Source organism: Marmota monax, unplaced genomic scaffold (genome assembly GCF_021218885.2).
Source record: "Marmota monax isolate L192 unplaced genomic scaffold, Marmota_monax_Labrador192_F-V1.1 WCK01_AAM20220418_F8-fsc00050, whole genome shotgun sequence".
In the NCBI taxonomy this organism is placed as follows: Eukaryota; Metazoa; Chordata; class Mammalia; order Rodentia; family Sciuridae; genus Marmota; species Marmota monax.
The window spans coordinates 7,256,243-7,273,823 of NW_026694552.1; the positions used below are offsets into that span (position 1 = coordinate 7,256,243).

Genomic DNA, 17,581 nt, shown 5'->3' on the forward strand with positions numbered 1-17,581 from the left:
TAAACACTATACAGAGTCGCAAGGTTGTCTCCCAAAACTGCAAATGAGATGTTTACAAAGAAGAGAGTATAAGAGTATTTACAAAGGAAGACAAAGCCAAAGCAACTCAAAGCAGATCTGTGAAGCAGAAATAGCAAATGTAATGAGCTGTTGGAACTGTAAGGTTTTAGTTTTTACTGACCAAGTAACTATGTGTGATACCAAATTAATGTAGAGGTCACAAAAAAATCGTTCCATCATTGGTTTTTCTTAGCAGCATAAACTGATAGCTGGAAGGTAAGTGATATGTTGGTACACATACTCTATAGAGATTCTTCCAGCACAATACTGAATAAATTAATTGTGTCTGTAAACTAAGAAGTAGTGTCAAAAAGATTGCATATTTGTTATGCTGTACCTGTGACTATTTGTACCTGTGACTATTTGTATGTACTGTTGTGTATGAGGTTTCCATTCATTTATTCAGCAAGTGTTACCTCTGTGCTGTACCCTCAGTACCCTGTCTGCTGGCAGCCCCCGAACCTAACATGTAAATAAATGATATAGCATTTCCCCCTGGGGAAAAAAAAAAAAAAAAAAAAAAACTTTTCTTCCCACAATTCTGAATGATAATGCCTGAACTTACTTGAATATAATTGGTGACAGAAAGCTTGAAAAGAGGCTGCCTGAAGAGCACATTGTTATCATAATGAACAAAAGCCACACTGTGTTATTTGAGCAGGTTGAAAAAGAGGAGTCTGAAGGGACTGATGAAGCTGATGCACTACTAATGACCAGGAACTAGAGCAGTGACTGGCCCTGTAGCCACACCCTCTCCTCAGCACCCTTCACAAGGGGAAAAAAAGCCCCCCCATCCCTTTGGTTGGTAGGCAAGGGAAAAAAATAGAAGTCAACTCGGTTATTCAAGAAAAGTTAGCAACATGTACTATAAGCCTGCTCAAAGATAGAAGTACACGTTCAAAGACATCAAAACCGAGTGGCAAAACACTTTAAATATTACGCTACTTCAAAGTTGCACATTAAATGCGAAGCAATTTTTTTAACAGAGTTACACACAACAGGTACATCTATAATCACATGTTCACAGGTACACAAAGGTATGCATACACACAAATGTGCATACACACTAGCACTCACACACTTAAGACACTCAAACACTCACACCCATCTGTGATATGATGAGGTTTGCCAGTGATGGTACAAGCCAAGATTTGTGTGCCACCACATAACAAAGCTCTAAGCAAGCTTCAAGACCTTTGTGCCTATCCTCTGTGGTCACCACCTGTTGGTGTCATGTTCTCAAAGGTCCAGGTTCCTAAAATCTTAATTCAGTTTCCATCAGAGACAAGCAAAAATAGGAGGGGGAAAGCTTGCTCTGATTTTTTTTTTAATTTAGTACATCTTATATCAGATCCTTGTCCAAAGGAAACAAGGCCTTATAAGAGGTTCCTTTTGGCTTAAGTTTAGTCAGAATATCAATTGATAAGTACACACTACTTTCTTGAATATGGGAAACTGATTTCTTTATAGGAGTCCTGGGCATAGGAGGGAGTGTGTATGTTGGGGAGAGGGCCAAAAAGAGTGGGGGTGGGGGGTAGAAGAGAAGAGAGAAAGGCCCAGGGATGTAGAGAGGGGCCTGTGAGAAGCAAATTTTGGAGAACATTGCTTCTTTGGGGAGAAAAATGTAGGTCTTATAACAAAATTTAAAAATAACTGGTTTGGAAATGCTTAATTGATTTGCAGACAGAACTTCACCGAGTTATATATAAACAGGTAGCTAGACCTGCTCCTCAGTTCTGTCTTTAAAATGTTGGAAATGTTCATTCAAGATGTTTCATTGACATTTAATATGGACAGATAATTGTAGTTTTCTTAATGAGCAAAAACTGAGATATCTGTCCTTTAGTCCTGCCTTTAAAATATTGAAAATTCCCCATCAAGATATCAGTTCAGTTGTCGTTTAAATCCTTGATCAAGAAATGTTCTGTGTATGTACTATTCAGAGAAAGAATATTCCAGATCATACCTACCTTCTTTTCTCATCTGCCCTTGTTTAAAGGTTTTGTACCTTCAAAATTAATCTACATATTATGCATCATCAAAATTGGTATTGGCTCATTTTACAGGGAAATAATGGTTTTAAGAGAAGAGGAAACAGTTACAACATGCTAACTTTTACAACATTCATTTCCTTTCAAAGACACAGATCATGGAGGGAAACTAGACAACAAAAAACAAAGCATAGTGTGAATATTCTTAACTCAAAATCAATGGATCCAGAAGGCAGTAGTAAAGATGATCTCTGTGTAGGATCATTCAACTGCCAGAGTCCACATGTAGGATTCTAGAAATTTATGTTGCTTTCTATTCAGAAGCCTCTGAATTTCCTTTCTTATAGGCAGATCTGGAGTAGACAAAGATGGAAATCCTTAAGTGTCACTTTTCTTCTAATGTGTTTCTGTGGTAATGTAGTCACTCTACAAAAAAAGATGATAAAAGAAAAATTATTTTCAAGATTAGTACAAAGAGCTTTTACCCCCACCAGGTTCTAAGACAAAACAAAACAAAACAAAATCTAACTAGAAATTTGTGAGACCTTTTTGAGATTTCCTTGGCATCGACATGGTTAATCAACTCTGCTGGCTGCCTGTGAGGTACTAGCACAAGCTGGGCAAAGACACAGAGCATTTACTCCTTTTGCCCCCAGGCTACCCCTATGACATTTCTGGTGCATAGTAGCACCCACAAGTGACCAAGGCATCAGGCAGATAAAGAGAATGTTTCCCTTCTCCTATATGCTTGATTATGCCTTCACCAGGTTATGTGGCACCAATCAAAGGAGTTAAGCACAGCCATGGTGATAGTCTCATGACCCAAACACAGAATTTCTTCTAAAAGAACAAAATCAGACCTGTAAAGGAGATTTGATTGAAATTTCCATCTGTCTAATAAAAAGAGGTTACAGTGTTACTCTCTTGGCTTTTTGCTCATTGGACATGGGATACCAGTGTTACTTGAAGACTGAGTCACATCAAAGTACCAATTATTCTAATGCATTTGAGACAACTTAAAGAATCCATAAGAAGCACCCTCCAGAGTAGGCTTCAATTACAATATTTTGAATTAAACTGGAATTATACACTTTATTCATTTTTTCATCAGATGTTTTGATGAATGTAACAAACTTTGCAGCTATATGAAGTATTCAGGTCTCCATTCCCCTCCTACCTACTGGGGCTACTGGTCTCAATTCATTGTATGGATCCTCTTCTCATATTAAAAAGGAAAAAAAAATGAGTATTTTTTCTAGGATATTTTAGATTCTACTTATCTTGTTTACACAGGATGAAATGTGCCTGTGACAGCCATAGGTTAACTGTGAGTGCTTGTTAGCAATGCAGTCCTTTATTTAGCATAAAATTAGGCCATACTAGTATCATGGAATTTTTTCAGATATCAGAAATGTGGGGTTTTTTTTACCTAATGTTGAGGTTAGAAAGGTGTCTCACCTAATTTAATTTACTGTTTTGTTTTAATATAACAATATCTTCCTGGGTTGGGGTTGTGGCTTAGTGGTAGAATGCTTGCCTGGCATATGTAAGGCACCAGGTTTGATTCTCAGCACCACATATAAATAAATAATAAAGGTGAAAAAAAAAGAAACAACATTATTTACTTTAAAAAAAATCTTCCTATGTTCATACATACCACACTGAATGTGCTTTAAGGGGGCTTTCTTACTCTCTTCTATGATAGAGGATTTAATATGAAATACAAATTAAGCTCCAAAAACTATGTCATTGGCATTATATTAAGCCTGAAATATGGGGCATTTGTTGCTATTGGAGTAGTTTTTCTTTCTTCTTTCCTTACTCTAAATTAGAGGCTCTACTATATAAAATTAAAAAAATATATATTTTTAGTTATAGATTGAGACAATACCTTTATTTTATTTTATTTATTCATTTTTATGTAGTGCTGAGGATCGAACCCAGTGCCTCACATGTGCTAGGCAAGCACTCTACCACTGAGTTACAACCCCAGTCCTCTTCTGTAAATTTGACTTATATTTACATTGCTTTCCTATAACACCTACACCAGTGTTGGGTGAATGCTTGATACCTTACTGAGACCTGGCACATAATTGTGTAATTTCAAGTTTACAAAATATGTTTGTTGATTCTTGATTAACTATCCTAGTAGAAAGGAATAATGCTTTCCAAAACAGGATAATCCCCAAATAATTTAACTTGCTTCTGAAATGCATTGTGGGAATTTGAGCTTCGGATTTGCCTTTATAATCCTGTTTTACTTAGGCCAATATTAAAATTAGTTTACATTCCCTGAGCATATTCCAAAGAACAGCAAAAGGAAGCGACTTGGATGCTTCCTGGGTGGCAAAAGAAAGCAATTCGGGATTAAACCCAAATCATAAACAGTCTACAGAATGAATACTGTCTCCCGTTCATTTTTTTTTTTAAGTATTGTTTTTTTTTTTCTTTTTAAGGAGAGGGAGAGAGAGAGAGAGAGAGAGAGAGAGAGAGAGAGAGAGAGAGAATTTTTTAATATTTATTTTTTAGTTCTCAGCGGACACAACATCTTTGTTTGTATGTGGTGCTGAGGATCGAACCCAGGCCGCTCGCATGCCAGGCGAGCGCGATACCGCTTGAGCCACATCCCCAGCCCCCTCCAGTTCATTTTTATATCATTTCACCATGAGAAGAGTAAATGGCCATGCTTTAAATAATGTGGTCTGTTTTTGAGGTATTATTCCTATTTGATACTGACAGGTTATAAAAAATTACCTTGTTGAATATTCTTATTTTCCAATTAATCAAAGATCTTTTAAGTTAATTCCATACCTTTTTAATAGGTGGCAAGGTCTTGAAGTAATTTCTCTCTATAAGAGAGGAAAACTTAATAGACTCTGATGAGTTAAAATATTTCCCTCCTACTTCCTCCAAATCCAGCAGGTATCATTTTCTTCTCAAAAATGAAAGAGGTAAACTTTTCTGTTTCAACTTCTATAATGATATAAACCTTAACATTAACCTTTAATATACTAATAAAGCACATATGACTTCAATATCCCTGGAAATTTGTAGGGCGAGCCAAGAAGGCAGTTCCTCCAGGGTGTTCCAGACCTCTTTATATGAATCATAAACTCGCCTCTATTACTGTTTGAAGTCCAAAACAGCAATAGTTCCCCTGCCCAGACAGAGGTGAGACTGGAACAATGTATTCAGTTATTCTCTTATTCTCTTTTCATCCTCTCCAATCTTTTTGTCTAAGTTCTCTTTTCAACTCCCGGTTTCCTAGAACTAAAACATGTTTTGTTGTGTTCCTTTGAAAATCCTCACTCTGTCCGTTAGTCCACATTGCTATCCCTACAATCAACTGGTGATCACATAAGCAAGAGGCAACCAAGTAAAACGTCAAAGGCAGAAAAACAAAAGGAAGTGAAGGGAAATGAAAGTGTATACCCTAGAGATGAATATATAATAATGCAATTTTATTATTTAGCTTCACATTGTGTTTGGATTATTAGTGTTTTTCTCTTCAGTAAGAATAGTCATCACACTTTTGGGGGCCCTGTGAATGTATAGGAGGATAATTCTCTAAAACTTTATAAAAAATCTTAGATCAGATGATAAAACATGCTTCTCCCCATAATAGCAACAGTTGTGACAGAATAGTCAAAATAATCTGTAAGGGAAAATAATGACACTTGTATACCTCCATATTCTCAAAGCCAACTAAATCATTCCAAGCCTGCCCTTCACTAAGCAGCCCTGGACCACCTATACATGTTAACTCCAGTCTCAATGATCTGGATACAAACTGGAGGTCAGCTACAGGATTTTCAACCCAGGTCAGTCTCTCCACTACCTCCCAACCCACACTTGGTCCACTTCACTCTGCTGCCTAGTTACTGCTGACTCAAAGAATGCAAGTTACTAGAATTCTAATATAGGCAGTCTCCAATTTACAAAAGAGACATATTCCAAGCTTCATTGTTGAGTTGAAACTCAGAATAAATTATTTCATAGAACAGTGTCATAAATAAATGGTGAATAAGTTGGTAGCTTTGTCTACACATGCCTATATTTAACCTGTGCAGTTCCCGAACTAATAGAGAAACTACTTTGACTACATCCAATCATCATTTCTCTGAGAAGATGTATTGGAACTTTCAATTTGAGACTCCAGGGAAATACACAGTAAAAATAGAAATAGTGTCCCCTACACTCAAAATGCTGAAATATATTTGGAGCCAGGGTGACAAGTAGAAGGGAGACTTTGAGAAGAGCTGCAGCCACAATAAGAATTCCTTTAAAGGAGAGACTGAGGTTAAGGACAAGGTTAGTATGCTTTTAAGGTGAAGGAATAACTTATTAAAAAGCAGGGGTTAAAATTACATTTGCTGGTTACCCTTTCACGGGCACCATGGGGGCACGTGCGAGCAATTTTCAAGATGAAATTAAAGGTAAAGATTTCACTGATATTCTGTTTCAAGTCTACAAGTAGAAAATCAGTAATCAGAGAAAGGCAAATTATATAAATTGCGAAAACTAGCTAAAGTGCCTACAGTTTGTGGGGAATTGGATATTCAGTAAATCCAGAAGATCTGGCTAGCATCAAACATATTGTGGTCAATCCAACCACGAAAATAGCTTTAAACACCAGGACAGCTGCTTCTGCCAACAAGTCAGAGTACAGTAGGCAGCACAGGCTTGAAACTGTACAAGGATCCCTTTTAAGGGAGGCTGTTCCTGCAAGCTAAGCACAGGAAGGCTGTGAACTAGGAACTAAAAACATCTAGGGAGGTCCTCTGTGGGCCCCGTGGGACTCCCAGGATGGCCCTCTCACCCTTTCAGAAACCAGGAAAGGCATGGTTTTCTGAGAAAAAGGGCACAAGTCTGGCAAAGGGCACATGAGGGCACAACTCACAGAATACAATCAATGCAATCCTAATAAGGAAGGAGTATCAGGAAGCTAGGGGACAAAATAGCAGTAACTTTCATATCTCACTAAATAAATATTTAAGCACAAATTTTTCATTCAAAAAGGAATTAATTCCTTAGGTAAAAGTTGAAAGTTACCCACTAAAAATGCAAATCATATATCTACATATATAGATCCTTAAAAAAAATCCTATTTCTCAAGTGTTGAGCCTACTTTCCCAAAGGACAGAAATGTGAGCCCCATAGCTACATAAACAATAATAAATACTTTAAAATTAGAAATCTGATAGTTCTGCTAATAATGGAGTGTGCTGTAATGTATTCATTTCATTAGAAAGTAGTTTTTTGTTGTTGTTGTTGTTTTGGGGATGGATCCCAGGTCCTTGTGCATGCTAGGCAAGTGCTCTACCACTGAGTTACCTTCTAGCCCTTAAAAAGTTTTAGGTTTTTTTTTTTTTTTAATCTCACATTTCTCACTCAGGACCAAGCAATGTTTTCCAGTAAATGATCCTCAACACCTAAGAGCCGGGAGCACCTCTTAGACAAAACATACTGCAGACTTTAATTAAGCATTTTACAAAAGCTATTTTCCAATACTGCCAATAAAATGTCTGGGCTATTTTTACATAGTCTTAAAGACTTAAAAAGGTGCTAAACAAAATGAACTTAATTTTAAACAAGGATTTTTATGTCCTCAGGAGAGGATTTGATTTTCAAGGCTTCTAAAATCTACTTGCCTGACTGCCAAAAGTAAGTTTACTTTTTAAACAAATGAACATCTATTTCTACATCATGTTTTCTTCTACCTACCGTACTTTATCCTGTTTGCCCACTGTGGTAATTTAGATTAAAATATCATATTTTATACAGAAAGAAATTAAATAAAAAGACTTTTTGATATAGCTGGTAGATGTCACTGGATTATTAGGAAAATCATAAAAATCTAATTTCAGTTAAGGAAATGACCATTTATTAATGGACATTTACTGAATACACCCTTAATTCACTTTCATTGCTTTCAATGTTTCTGTAGGGACTAAATAGATACACACATTATTTGTGCTTGGGAGGTAAAGATTAGCTAGCTCCTCCCCAGATCAAATTTAAAATATTCACTTCCAGCCCAGGTCAAATTCTTTTATTCTAAGGCCCTGGCAAACAGTTCAATGTAATGAAAATTACCCAAACCCTGGCAAATGGTCCACAGTTAAAACACTCCAAATGAGTTACAACAAAATTTGCTACTATCAAATTCAAGCAAACATATAAATTTTCCCAGTCCTTGCCTATATGACAATCTTTCATTGATAAGAAAATAACTGATTGAACACCTGATTGAAAAGGGAATTGTGCTGTTCTAGGTGGGGCATTGGATTTGAAATCGGATGTATGATTTAAATTTGCAGCTTTGCCACTTACCTTTTTGACCACAGGAAAATTCTTAACACCGGCTTCATTTCCAGTACTTACCGTTCATCAGTAAAATAATGAATGTGAATGTGCTTTGGAAACTATAAGGCAATCTGCAACTGGAAAGCATTCCCTCAATCAACAACAAATTGACAGTTTAACAACAGTCCATTTCAAATCACACACAGTACTCCTTACTTCTTCCTACACTGGCCAGGCACATCTGTTTCAACATGAAGTTTTTTGGAAGCCTGAGTTAGTTCCCAAAACAACTAGCTCCCTGCCAATGACTCGGAAGTATTTTGGTTCATGTTTGGTGATTAGGGACAGGAAAAGAAAGCAAGAGATCCTGTTTGAGCTTTTATGCGTGTGTGATATTCTGGCGTGCTTAATTAAAGCCCTGGTCCTTGTTTGATGGAGATGTTTTGCTAGTGTCTGAGAGTTTTATCCTGGAAGCTTCTCTCTTAAAATAGAATGAATGCAAATGAATCATGATTGCCAACAACTTTAGCTAACTTTAATTGAGCGAGGTCCTATTTAATTATTGTAGGTCAAATACCTCATTACTCCAAACAACTTTCCAAATTGTGGGGAGAGGCTGTTGAATGTTGCCTAAAATAAGTGACCCATCAATGGTGGCTGAGAAATCTCCGCTATATCCAGGTTTTATTCTAGCAATTTGTAATAAATAAGTTAAATACAATAAAAATAATTTGCTCCTACTTCTATAATTTATGGCAATGAGATTTGGCAGGGATATATACATTCAAAAGAAATTTGGGCATCCTATAGGTGATAGCAGTGCATAAAATTTCAGAAGTTAATTATTTTTGCTTTTAAATACCAGATACTATCATAAAATAACTAATGGCTGACCCATTATCTCATACCTTCTAGAGCTGTCCTTTCCATTTTCCTATCTCTTAAATGAAAAACTAGGGAATTTTTCACCTCAAGTTATTTCAACCTATCGCTTCTGTATCAGGTAAAGTAGTAATAGAAGCAAAGGGTCATACATTGATTAGGAGTCAGACTAAACCACACAAGAAACTACATTTTCCTCTTAAATGCTAACATATACTACAATCCAAAATGTGAACACTTCATCTTCAACAAATGCTTTAAAAGATTTCACTTATTTTTTAAAAAAGTAATATCCAAGTTATATTTCTGAGTGTTTCTTTCTGACTTGAACAAATGCCCTTAAAGTACTTTCTCATATGCAGAGTGACTGTAGATAAGTGAGATTATTAATTGTGTTTCATGAAAAAAGCAGTCTCATTGATAATCAGCTCTCAACTGTGAAGAGCCTGACTATGAAAAACTCCATGGAGTATTTTAAATAAGACTAACTGAAAAAAGAAATTTGTGATCAGAGAATTTTAATTTTGCTTTGTATTTCTAAATGTAATAAGAGTAACAACAACACTGATAATAACTACATAATAATTCATGTGTAGCACTTACTATGTTCCAGGTATTGTTCTAAGCACTTTCCATAAAATCAAAAATACTTTTGAAACACATAACTCCTAACACTATGTATGACTTGCTTCTCTATCAGGGCACTTTTTTGTTTCCTAACAAGGTCTTTTTATTTTTTAAATATTAAATAAGAAAATGAAGAGAGAAAAGAAATAGGCAAAAGGTATTCTACAACTTTATACTAAGAAATGATCAGATTCATTCAGCCTGTTCAAAACACTTGAAGACATCACTCCACTATATCAATTCACGTTAAAATGCTAACCAAAGGCATTTCCTGCAATGGGTATTTTACCATACCCCCACCCCATTCACACACCCCCATTCCTTCTCTATATATCAGCAAATAATGTGCAAGAATCACCCTCAACACCAGGCATTTTTCAAAAACTTAATCCTAAATTTAAATGGCCGAAACATAACTTCACTGCTAATACAATGACACAATAAAAAATATCTTCCATTTATAAAGTGCTTTAACCTCCCAAATTGCTACCACATTCAATCTCTTTAATTTAAGTGCCTGCCTTCCTGTGAGATACTGCCTCCTTGCTGTAGTCACTCAATAAAGTTAGGAATCCCCTCAATATACAATACATTTAGAAAATGTCAGATCTCCAAAGTAGTTACTATTACAATGATCATTGGATCTCAGTAGTCTTTGTGAAGGCAAGGTTTATTTGAAGAACGATCAGATTTCACTATTTTTAATTTTTACCTAAACAAAGATTATTGGAAAGTATAGGCAAACCCGCATGAAAACTCATCCCTTTCAAAGTACCATAGGGACATAAGCAGCTATTTTGATGTATGACTATTTTGATGTGCATTTTACATCAAAGTTGTAAACCTTGTCTTCAGCAGTTAGGCTCCAACAATAGCTTGAAATCAATTTTCAGGTGCACTTTACCAAATGAAATAGACTGGTTTCTGAAAGCTGATTATGAATTAATTTCTTAGAAATGGAATTATAAATTTTAAATGGAGTAGTGGTGCTATTGTGTGTGTGTGTGTGTGTGTGTGTGTGTGTGTGTGCTGGGAAGGAGGCTTACAATTTAAAGGACTGAATCTAATTCTTTGGCAAGCCAAAGCATCCTTTTGTCGTTTTAATGATCACTCTTTTAGTGTGTCTGTGCTGCAAATGTGAGTTTTTGTATGGCAAGTTTTCTATAGCATGGGGAGAAAGGGGAGGTGGGGGGGGGGCTACACCTGCACTAAATAGGGAGCTTGTTAGGTGACTGTTGTGATCAGTCCTGGACTTGTTCTGCCTGATCAAGCACAGTAGGCAGAGATCCAATCACAAAAGCATTCCACAAAGCAAGCAAAGCAAAAATCTTCACTAACTGACTACTGGAATGAAAGCTGCTGGGGTCCATCCCTTCCCTTCACTGGAAAAGAAGCATGTTTTACTAAAGACAGAAGGCAGTGGTGACTATGAGGACAGCCTCTTTTTTTGCAACCATTCCTTGAAAACGTCTCAAAACAACTTTGTGCAAGTTGTACATAGTAGATTTACTCCAAGTTTTGTTTCTAAGAGCAACAGATCCTACTCTTACTTCTTTGGAAAATTAGCCCTTTAAAAACCTCCCACTGTTCCAGGGTAGGCTGCCCCTGGGGTCAGCTTTTACTTCAGCCTAGTTATCTTGCTTTCCTTGATTTCCCAGAAGACGCACAAATTAGATGTTTTAAATGCCTTTTAAACCTTTGAAACAATATTCCTATCCATTATCAAGTTGTCACCACACCCTCTTCTGAAAGGGTGGCAGGTTAAAAGAAGAAAATGAAGCACAGCAAAGATGACTTGCCCGTCCCTACCAGTGACAGAGAAAAGAGACAGGGTTTCTCACAATTTATCCTGTGTAAAAACAAAGCAAAAAAAGATCAACACAAAAACATATTCCAGAGCCAAATACTATCTCCTTTTAATCATCTCCTGTTTTGGATTAATTATTGTTGTTACCCGTTCCCCCTTTCATTCATGCTAACAAATGAGATTTAGCCTTTTTGGTCAATCACAGCAAATCAGCAAAACAATGACTGCATTTCAAAAAGTATCATCAATACTTGATTGTTACTGCTTAATATCCTGTGCGCTTATTTAATTCCTGCACTTAAATATAGGCATTTGCGGAAAAGCATCTTTTAGTTGTTGACTTGAAAATGAGGTGATGGGTTGGTGGCACTCAATTTACCATGTCCTGCTTTGTCTTATCATTTAGAAATGGAGGATGTTTAAAAGCATCCTCTTGACCTTGAATTTTAACTAATTCTAAAAAGTAGAATTAATGTTTCAATGATAACCCGCTTTGTCTAAATTTAGGATTAGATGAAAGCTTAAGGTTTTACAAAGATCAAAATGATTTCGTGTGAAAATTTAAAACTGAATTCTACCCACCATGTTAAATAGCACCAATAATGAAATGCTACCTCCCTTATCCTTAAGGCTGTAGATGGTAGCGCTTCAGCTCACTCATTAAGCAATGACCATTAACTTTATGGGAATTAATTATAAAATTACCAACCTCTTTTTGGAGAGTGGAACTTCTTGTTGTCAGGTCTGGCAAAGTCCATTCTCACGTAAGTGTCATCCTCATCCTCATCCTCAGAATCTTCTCTCTCCGGGGGTCTCGGCCCCAGGCGATGGCAAGGTGGTGGTAGGGGAGCAGCAGCTGCAGCTGCGGAAGCGGCCCCGCCCGCCGCGTTCATACCTCCGGCAAGGTCGGCTGCTGGGTCCGGGACTCCCGGATTCGCGCCTTCAGCAATGTCCTGGGCCCCCCTCACCGGCTCCGCAGCAGCAGCATTAGCAACAGGTTGGAACCAGCGGGTGGAGGCGGAGTCAAATCCAGCGGCGGCCTCTAAGCCCGCGGCGGCTGCGCCGATGCCCGGGACCGCAGCTAGCGCGGAGGCCGCGGCTAACGCGCGGCCCACGGCTAAGGTTGGCGCCGCTGCGGGAGCAGCAGCCAAGGAGGGGGCAGCATTAAGGTCTCTCTCGAAGCTGTCAGTCGGGAAGGCCGAGACAATGGCCCTTGCGGCTGCAAAGAAACTTGGCGTAGGGCTTTGTGAACGTCTTCTCCCTTGCTCCTCCTCCTCCTGCAGCAGCCTAGCTACAGGTGGTGGTTCAGAGGATCGGCTAGGAGAGAGAGAAACGTCCATACAGCACTCAGAAAATGGGTCGACCACGTAGATTCGACCTGTTTCAGCATCATAGCGAATGGCTCTGTCAGCAAAAGGCACGGCTGGTGTCATTGCTGGGTTGAAAATCACTTCAATGTATTCGCCCTCTGGCACATTAGCATTGCTACCTGTAGCATTGGGAGGAAGAGGACGAAGTGGCCACCTAGCACCATCCAGAGATAGGGGGTTGGCACCTGGTATAGCTCTTAAGAGATCTGAGAGGCGGCTTGCTGGATTTGGAAATGGCACTCCGAATTCAATATTCACATAATTAGAAAAGGCTGGCCGTCTGGGGTTGGCAATTATGCCCCATGAATCTGGCAGTCCTTGAGCACAGGGGACTGACATATTGCTATCTCTTTTAGTGATGTCAATGTTGACGTTGTCACTAGAGCTGTCAGCTTCTCTCTGCTCCTGTGTGGGCTTTTGTGGTTTGGGCTTGATTTTATTTCCTTTTATCATGAAAGAGAGCCGGTTAGGTCTCTTAGCCTTCTCCTTTGGGGGGCCATCATCTAAAGGCTTTGAAGGTGACTCCCCACCTCTAGGCTTTGAGAATGACCCCTCAGCTGAAGGCTTTGCAGGTGCATCTTTGGGGCCCCAGTTAGATGAGGCTTCCTTGTCAAGGCCCCTCCCCAGGAACTTTCCAGGTAACATTGGTACATACTCACTGTGGTCACTCTGTCCCAAGGGTGAGCTCTGAAAAGGATTTGGCAGAGAGAAGTAGGAGCTCCAACTTTTGGATGAAGAGCCACCCTGAGGATTTCTGGGGTTTTTTGGAATTGCACCAGCGCCAGGCGCCATAAACATGTAGTCACTGTCACTGTCATTGTCCTTTGAGTCATCCTCTTTGTTAGGATCAGGTGCTTTGGGAGGACTAGGGGCAGGTGGTGGGCTCACTCTAGGAAACATCATCATGTATCCTCTTGAATCTTCAAAAGGTGATTGAGAGTGGCGCTTTTTTGAAGCAGAGACATTTTGAGGAGCCATTGGCATATAATCACTGGAGCTTGCAAGAGGGGCAGCCACCCCTGGCCTCATTGGCACATATGGGTCATCTTCATCTTCATCAAAAGCTCTGGCTCTGTGGGGACCACGAGCTGCACCTTCTAAAGTCTCTGTGTCTCTCACCTCTTTGGCTTCTTTGCGTTCTTTTGTGGCTCCTCTGTCAGCACAAAAATAAAGGCGGAATCTTCCCCCAGACTTCCCTTTTCCACTAGTTGTTCCGGCTGGTGGAGGTGGGGGTGGGGGTGGGGGTGGGGGCGGAATTTGCTGTTGCTTGCTTTGAGTTAATTTGCCAAAGTAGGATCTTTTCTTCAGAGATTTTCCATGGTCACCATCACCATCTGAGCTTTTCCCACTTCCTGAGCCTTTGCCGCCTCCAGAGTTCTTGCCACCACCTGTGCCATGGCCATCTCCCGGTCCCTGGCCACCACCTGAGCCAGGCCCGCCTCCAGGTCTCTGGCCACCACCTGAACCATGACCACCTGAGGTGCCCTGACCATCTCCTGAACACTGGTTTCCTCCACCACTCTGGCCTCCTGAGCCCTGGCCGCCACTTGAGCCCTGGCCACCTCCAGATCCCTGCCTCCCACCTGAGCACTGGTTTCCTCTTGAGCTCTGGCTACTGGAGCCTTGGCCACTTGAGCCCTGGCCACCTCCTGAGCCCCGGCCATTTCCTGAACCCCAGTTGTTCATGGGCATGTAGTCGCCTTCGCTTCCTTCCTGACTCTCTTTGACCTCTTTCCCTTTTCTCCCAGAGTTGCCAGAGTCGGAGCCAGAGGCTTCACAAGCTCTGTTATTGGGGTCTTCTTCAGGGTGAGGGGCACGTACCGGGCTGGGCGCTAAGCGGCGTAAAAAGCTGGCTGGCACTGAAACCGCTCTCCTAGACCTGCGCCCTCTGGGCAGGTGCAGCCTTCCTTGCCTGGAGGGATGCAGAGGCTCGCTGGGTGTTATGTAGCGCCTGGTGAAAAGCATCTCATCTTCTCCATCACCAATGGACCTAAGGTGGCAAAACTGCTCAAAGCGGGACCTTCGGAGCCAGCCGCCGGGCTCGAGCGGCAGCAAGCCCAGGTGCCTCCTAGCGGACAGCAGGGTTAACAGGTGGGCGCCAATACTGATGCTGTAGCTGCGGCAGCGGGCTCGGTATTCATCTGCACACAAGGCCCTCATTTTCTCCAAAAACAGCTCATGCATGTTTTGTGCCACTACACAATCATCAACCTGCATCCACAACTCCCCTGGACCGATAACGGTGGACCTGCCGACTTCTAAGAAGAAGTACTGCTCTGAGTGACCGCAGCGACGGATGCTCAGGAGCTGGACGACCACGCTGGCCACTTCGGTGTTCAGCCTCACAAACACAACCTCCTCGTCGGTAAGACACAGCCGGAACACGCCGCTCAGCTCTTTTCTATGCCCCAGCCCCCTGGGTTTGACTACTACCTGCCACACATCTTTGTAGAAGGGTGGCTCCGCCGCCGCTGCCGCCGCTAGCGCGGCCGGCTCTCCGTCCGGCTGTGCGCCCAGCGTGCCGCAGCGGCGGCGCTTGCTCTCGAGGATGAGGCGGCTGAGCAGCAAGTACCAGCTTTCTTGCTCCGACTCGTTCTCGGCCACCATAGCGAAGTACTCGTCCTGCGTGAAAAGGGCAATGAGGTGTCGGTACCTTGCATCAGCTCGCTGGCTCACGGAGAAGCACTGGTATAGGGTGATAACGCGCCGCGGAGGGATGAGCGCGGGGACCGCTGCACCAGAGGCGGCAGCCGCTGCTGCAGCCGCCGCAGCACGGACACTGTGCCGGAACTTCCTGGCATTTTCGTAGTATTCTAGCCGAGCTGGGGCGTCAGCGGTCTCGAGTTTGAGCACGAAGTAACGCCTATGCCCATGCTTCTGTTTCCGCAGGTAGCCGCGTTTGCAGACTTCGTCCCCGACGGGGAGGTCCTCCTCTTCAGACTCGGAGTCTGACCGGGAGCCAGTGGCCGTGGAGAGCCACATGGCTCCCGGACAAGACGACCCGGTCCCAATGAGTGCGGTCGGGGTTCCCGAAGAAAGAAGCGGGGTGGTGGTCACCGCTGCTAGAGCTGCCGCCGCTGCCGCTGCTGCAGCTCTCAGTCTCCTTGTAGCTTGGTCGCGAGCGAAGGAGCTACTCGCCATGGTGATGCACGATGGTTTTAAGGTGAGCGGAAAGGGGGAGGGGGCACTCGGGGAAGGGAGGGTTGGTGGAAGAGGCCGTCTACCCCCATCGGCCCGCCCCAGCCCCCTCCCGCCTTGGCCCGCGCCCCCGCCCACTTCACTCTGGGCGCGCGGCAGCGGGCAAAACAACACGTGACTGCCGCCTCACGCGGCGGCCGCTGCGGATCCAGCTACCGGCGCAGTGGAGGGGCGCAAGCGGCCACCAGTAGAGATGTGCAAGGGAGGGGGCATTGAGCCCAGGAGGCGGGTCCACCTCCAGCTGGGCCAAGACCCCCTGGGTGAATCTTAGGACCTGTGGGCCACCGGAGGACCCATAGGAGGAGGCGGGGTTCTTTGGCCACATTGGTCCTAAAGGGGAGCCCAAAAAGACAGGAGGAGGCGGGAGGAGGCCAGGGGGGTGGAGGAGAGAGCGGCTAGCTATCAGGGCTGGGTGTGGGCGCCACAGTTAGGGCTTTATTGGCTGGAGGGGGCAAGAAGTGGTAGCAGGGGGAGGAACGCCAGAGGCGCCAGGGAGCAGAGCTGGCACTGTTGCGGGACGGTTTGTTTGTTTATTTGGGAAGCGGGAGCCAGGTGAAACTGTTGCAAGACTCTGATTGGTTGGGATAGGAGCCAATGGGAGGGTCCGACAGGAAGGCGGCCCTGAATTCATTAGTTTGGGGGAAGGGAGGGGAGCTGAAGGGCTAGGGGGCGTGGCTGTGGTCCCAAAGTGGGCTTTGCTGTCTGGTTGTCTCGCGCTCAGGCGGTAAACAACCCTCTGCAAGTAGCTGTTAATGGTGGTGATAAATTCGTGCAAATCCCAGAGCCACAGTGACTTGGGGACCGAGTCGGGCGCCCTCTCTCTTTCTTCCTGTCGCTCACATACATTCTCTATTCCTATCACAGTCTGGTCCATTTCCTCCCGCTGCACGCGGCCGGCCCTACTTCTCAGGAGAAAGTGTCCACAACCCCTGAAAACGTGTCAGCCACCAGGGCGCTCAGACTTGCCGCCCACCGTGCTGCAGGAGCTCCAGAGTCTGCTCCATCTCTGACACGAATAGGACACTCGAATAGCAGCGATGCCTTCAAAATGAACACGATCTTTAAACAGAGCGCATTTCTAGCCCACGAAATACAGGTTCATTAGAGATGGTGTTGCTGATTATTTGATAATGACTATGAAAGCACAAATTTGGGGGCCTGCGAAGTATACAGCCATGTTGAAAAAAATCAGACTGGATTCTTAATACGCAAGTGTTGAGCTGTCTTGATCTTTATGTGTGTGTGTGTGGGGGGGGGGTGCTTTGAAAGATGCCTTTAAAAGAATCTCAAAATATTAAGTTTCTCTTTCTTCGAATGAGACCAAAAAACTTTAGAAAAAG

At 42.4% G+C, this 17,581-nt stretch overlaps 1 protein-coding gene across 1 annotated transcript; it reads right to left on the reverse strand.

The window, feature by feature from the left end:
* Positions 1-546: 546 nt before the first annotated feature.
* On the reverse strand, positions 547-16,214 carry Irs4 (insulin receptor substrate 4). Its single transcript, XM_046420862.2, has 2 exons — positions 12,383-16,214; positions 547-2,477 (listed from the first exon to the last, which is right to left on the reverse strand). Exons 1-2 carry the CDS (start codon positions 16,182-16,184, stop codon positions 2,473-2,475), a joined length of 3,807 nt encoding a protein of 1,268 aa, XP_046276818.1. The 5' UTR covers positions 16,185-16,214; the 3' UTR covers positions 547-2,472.
* Between the last annotated feature and the right edge of the window lie 1,367 nt (positions 16,215-17,581).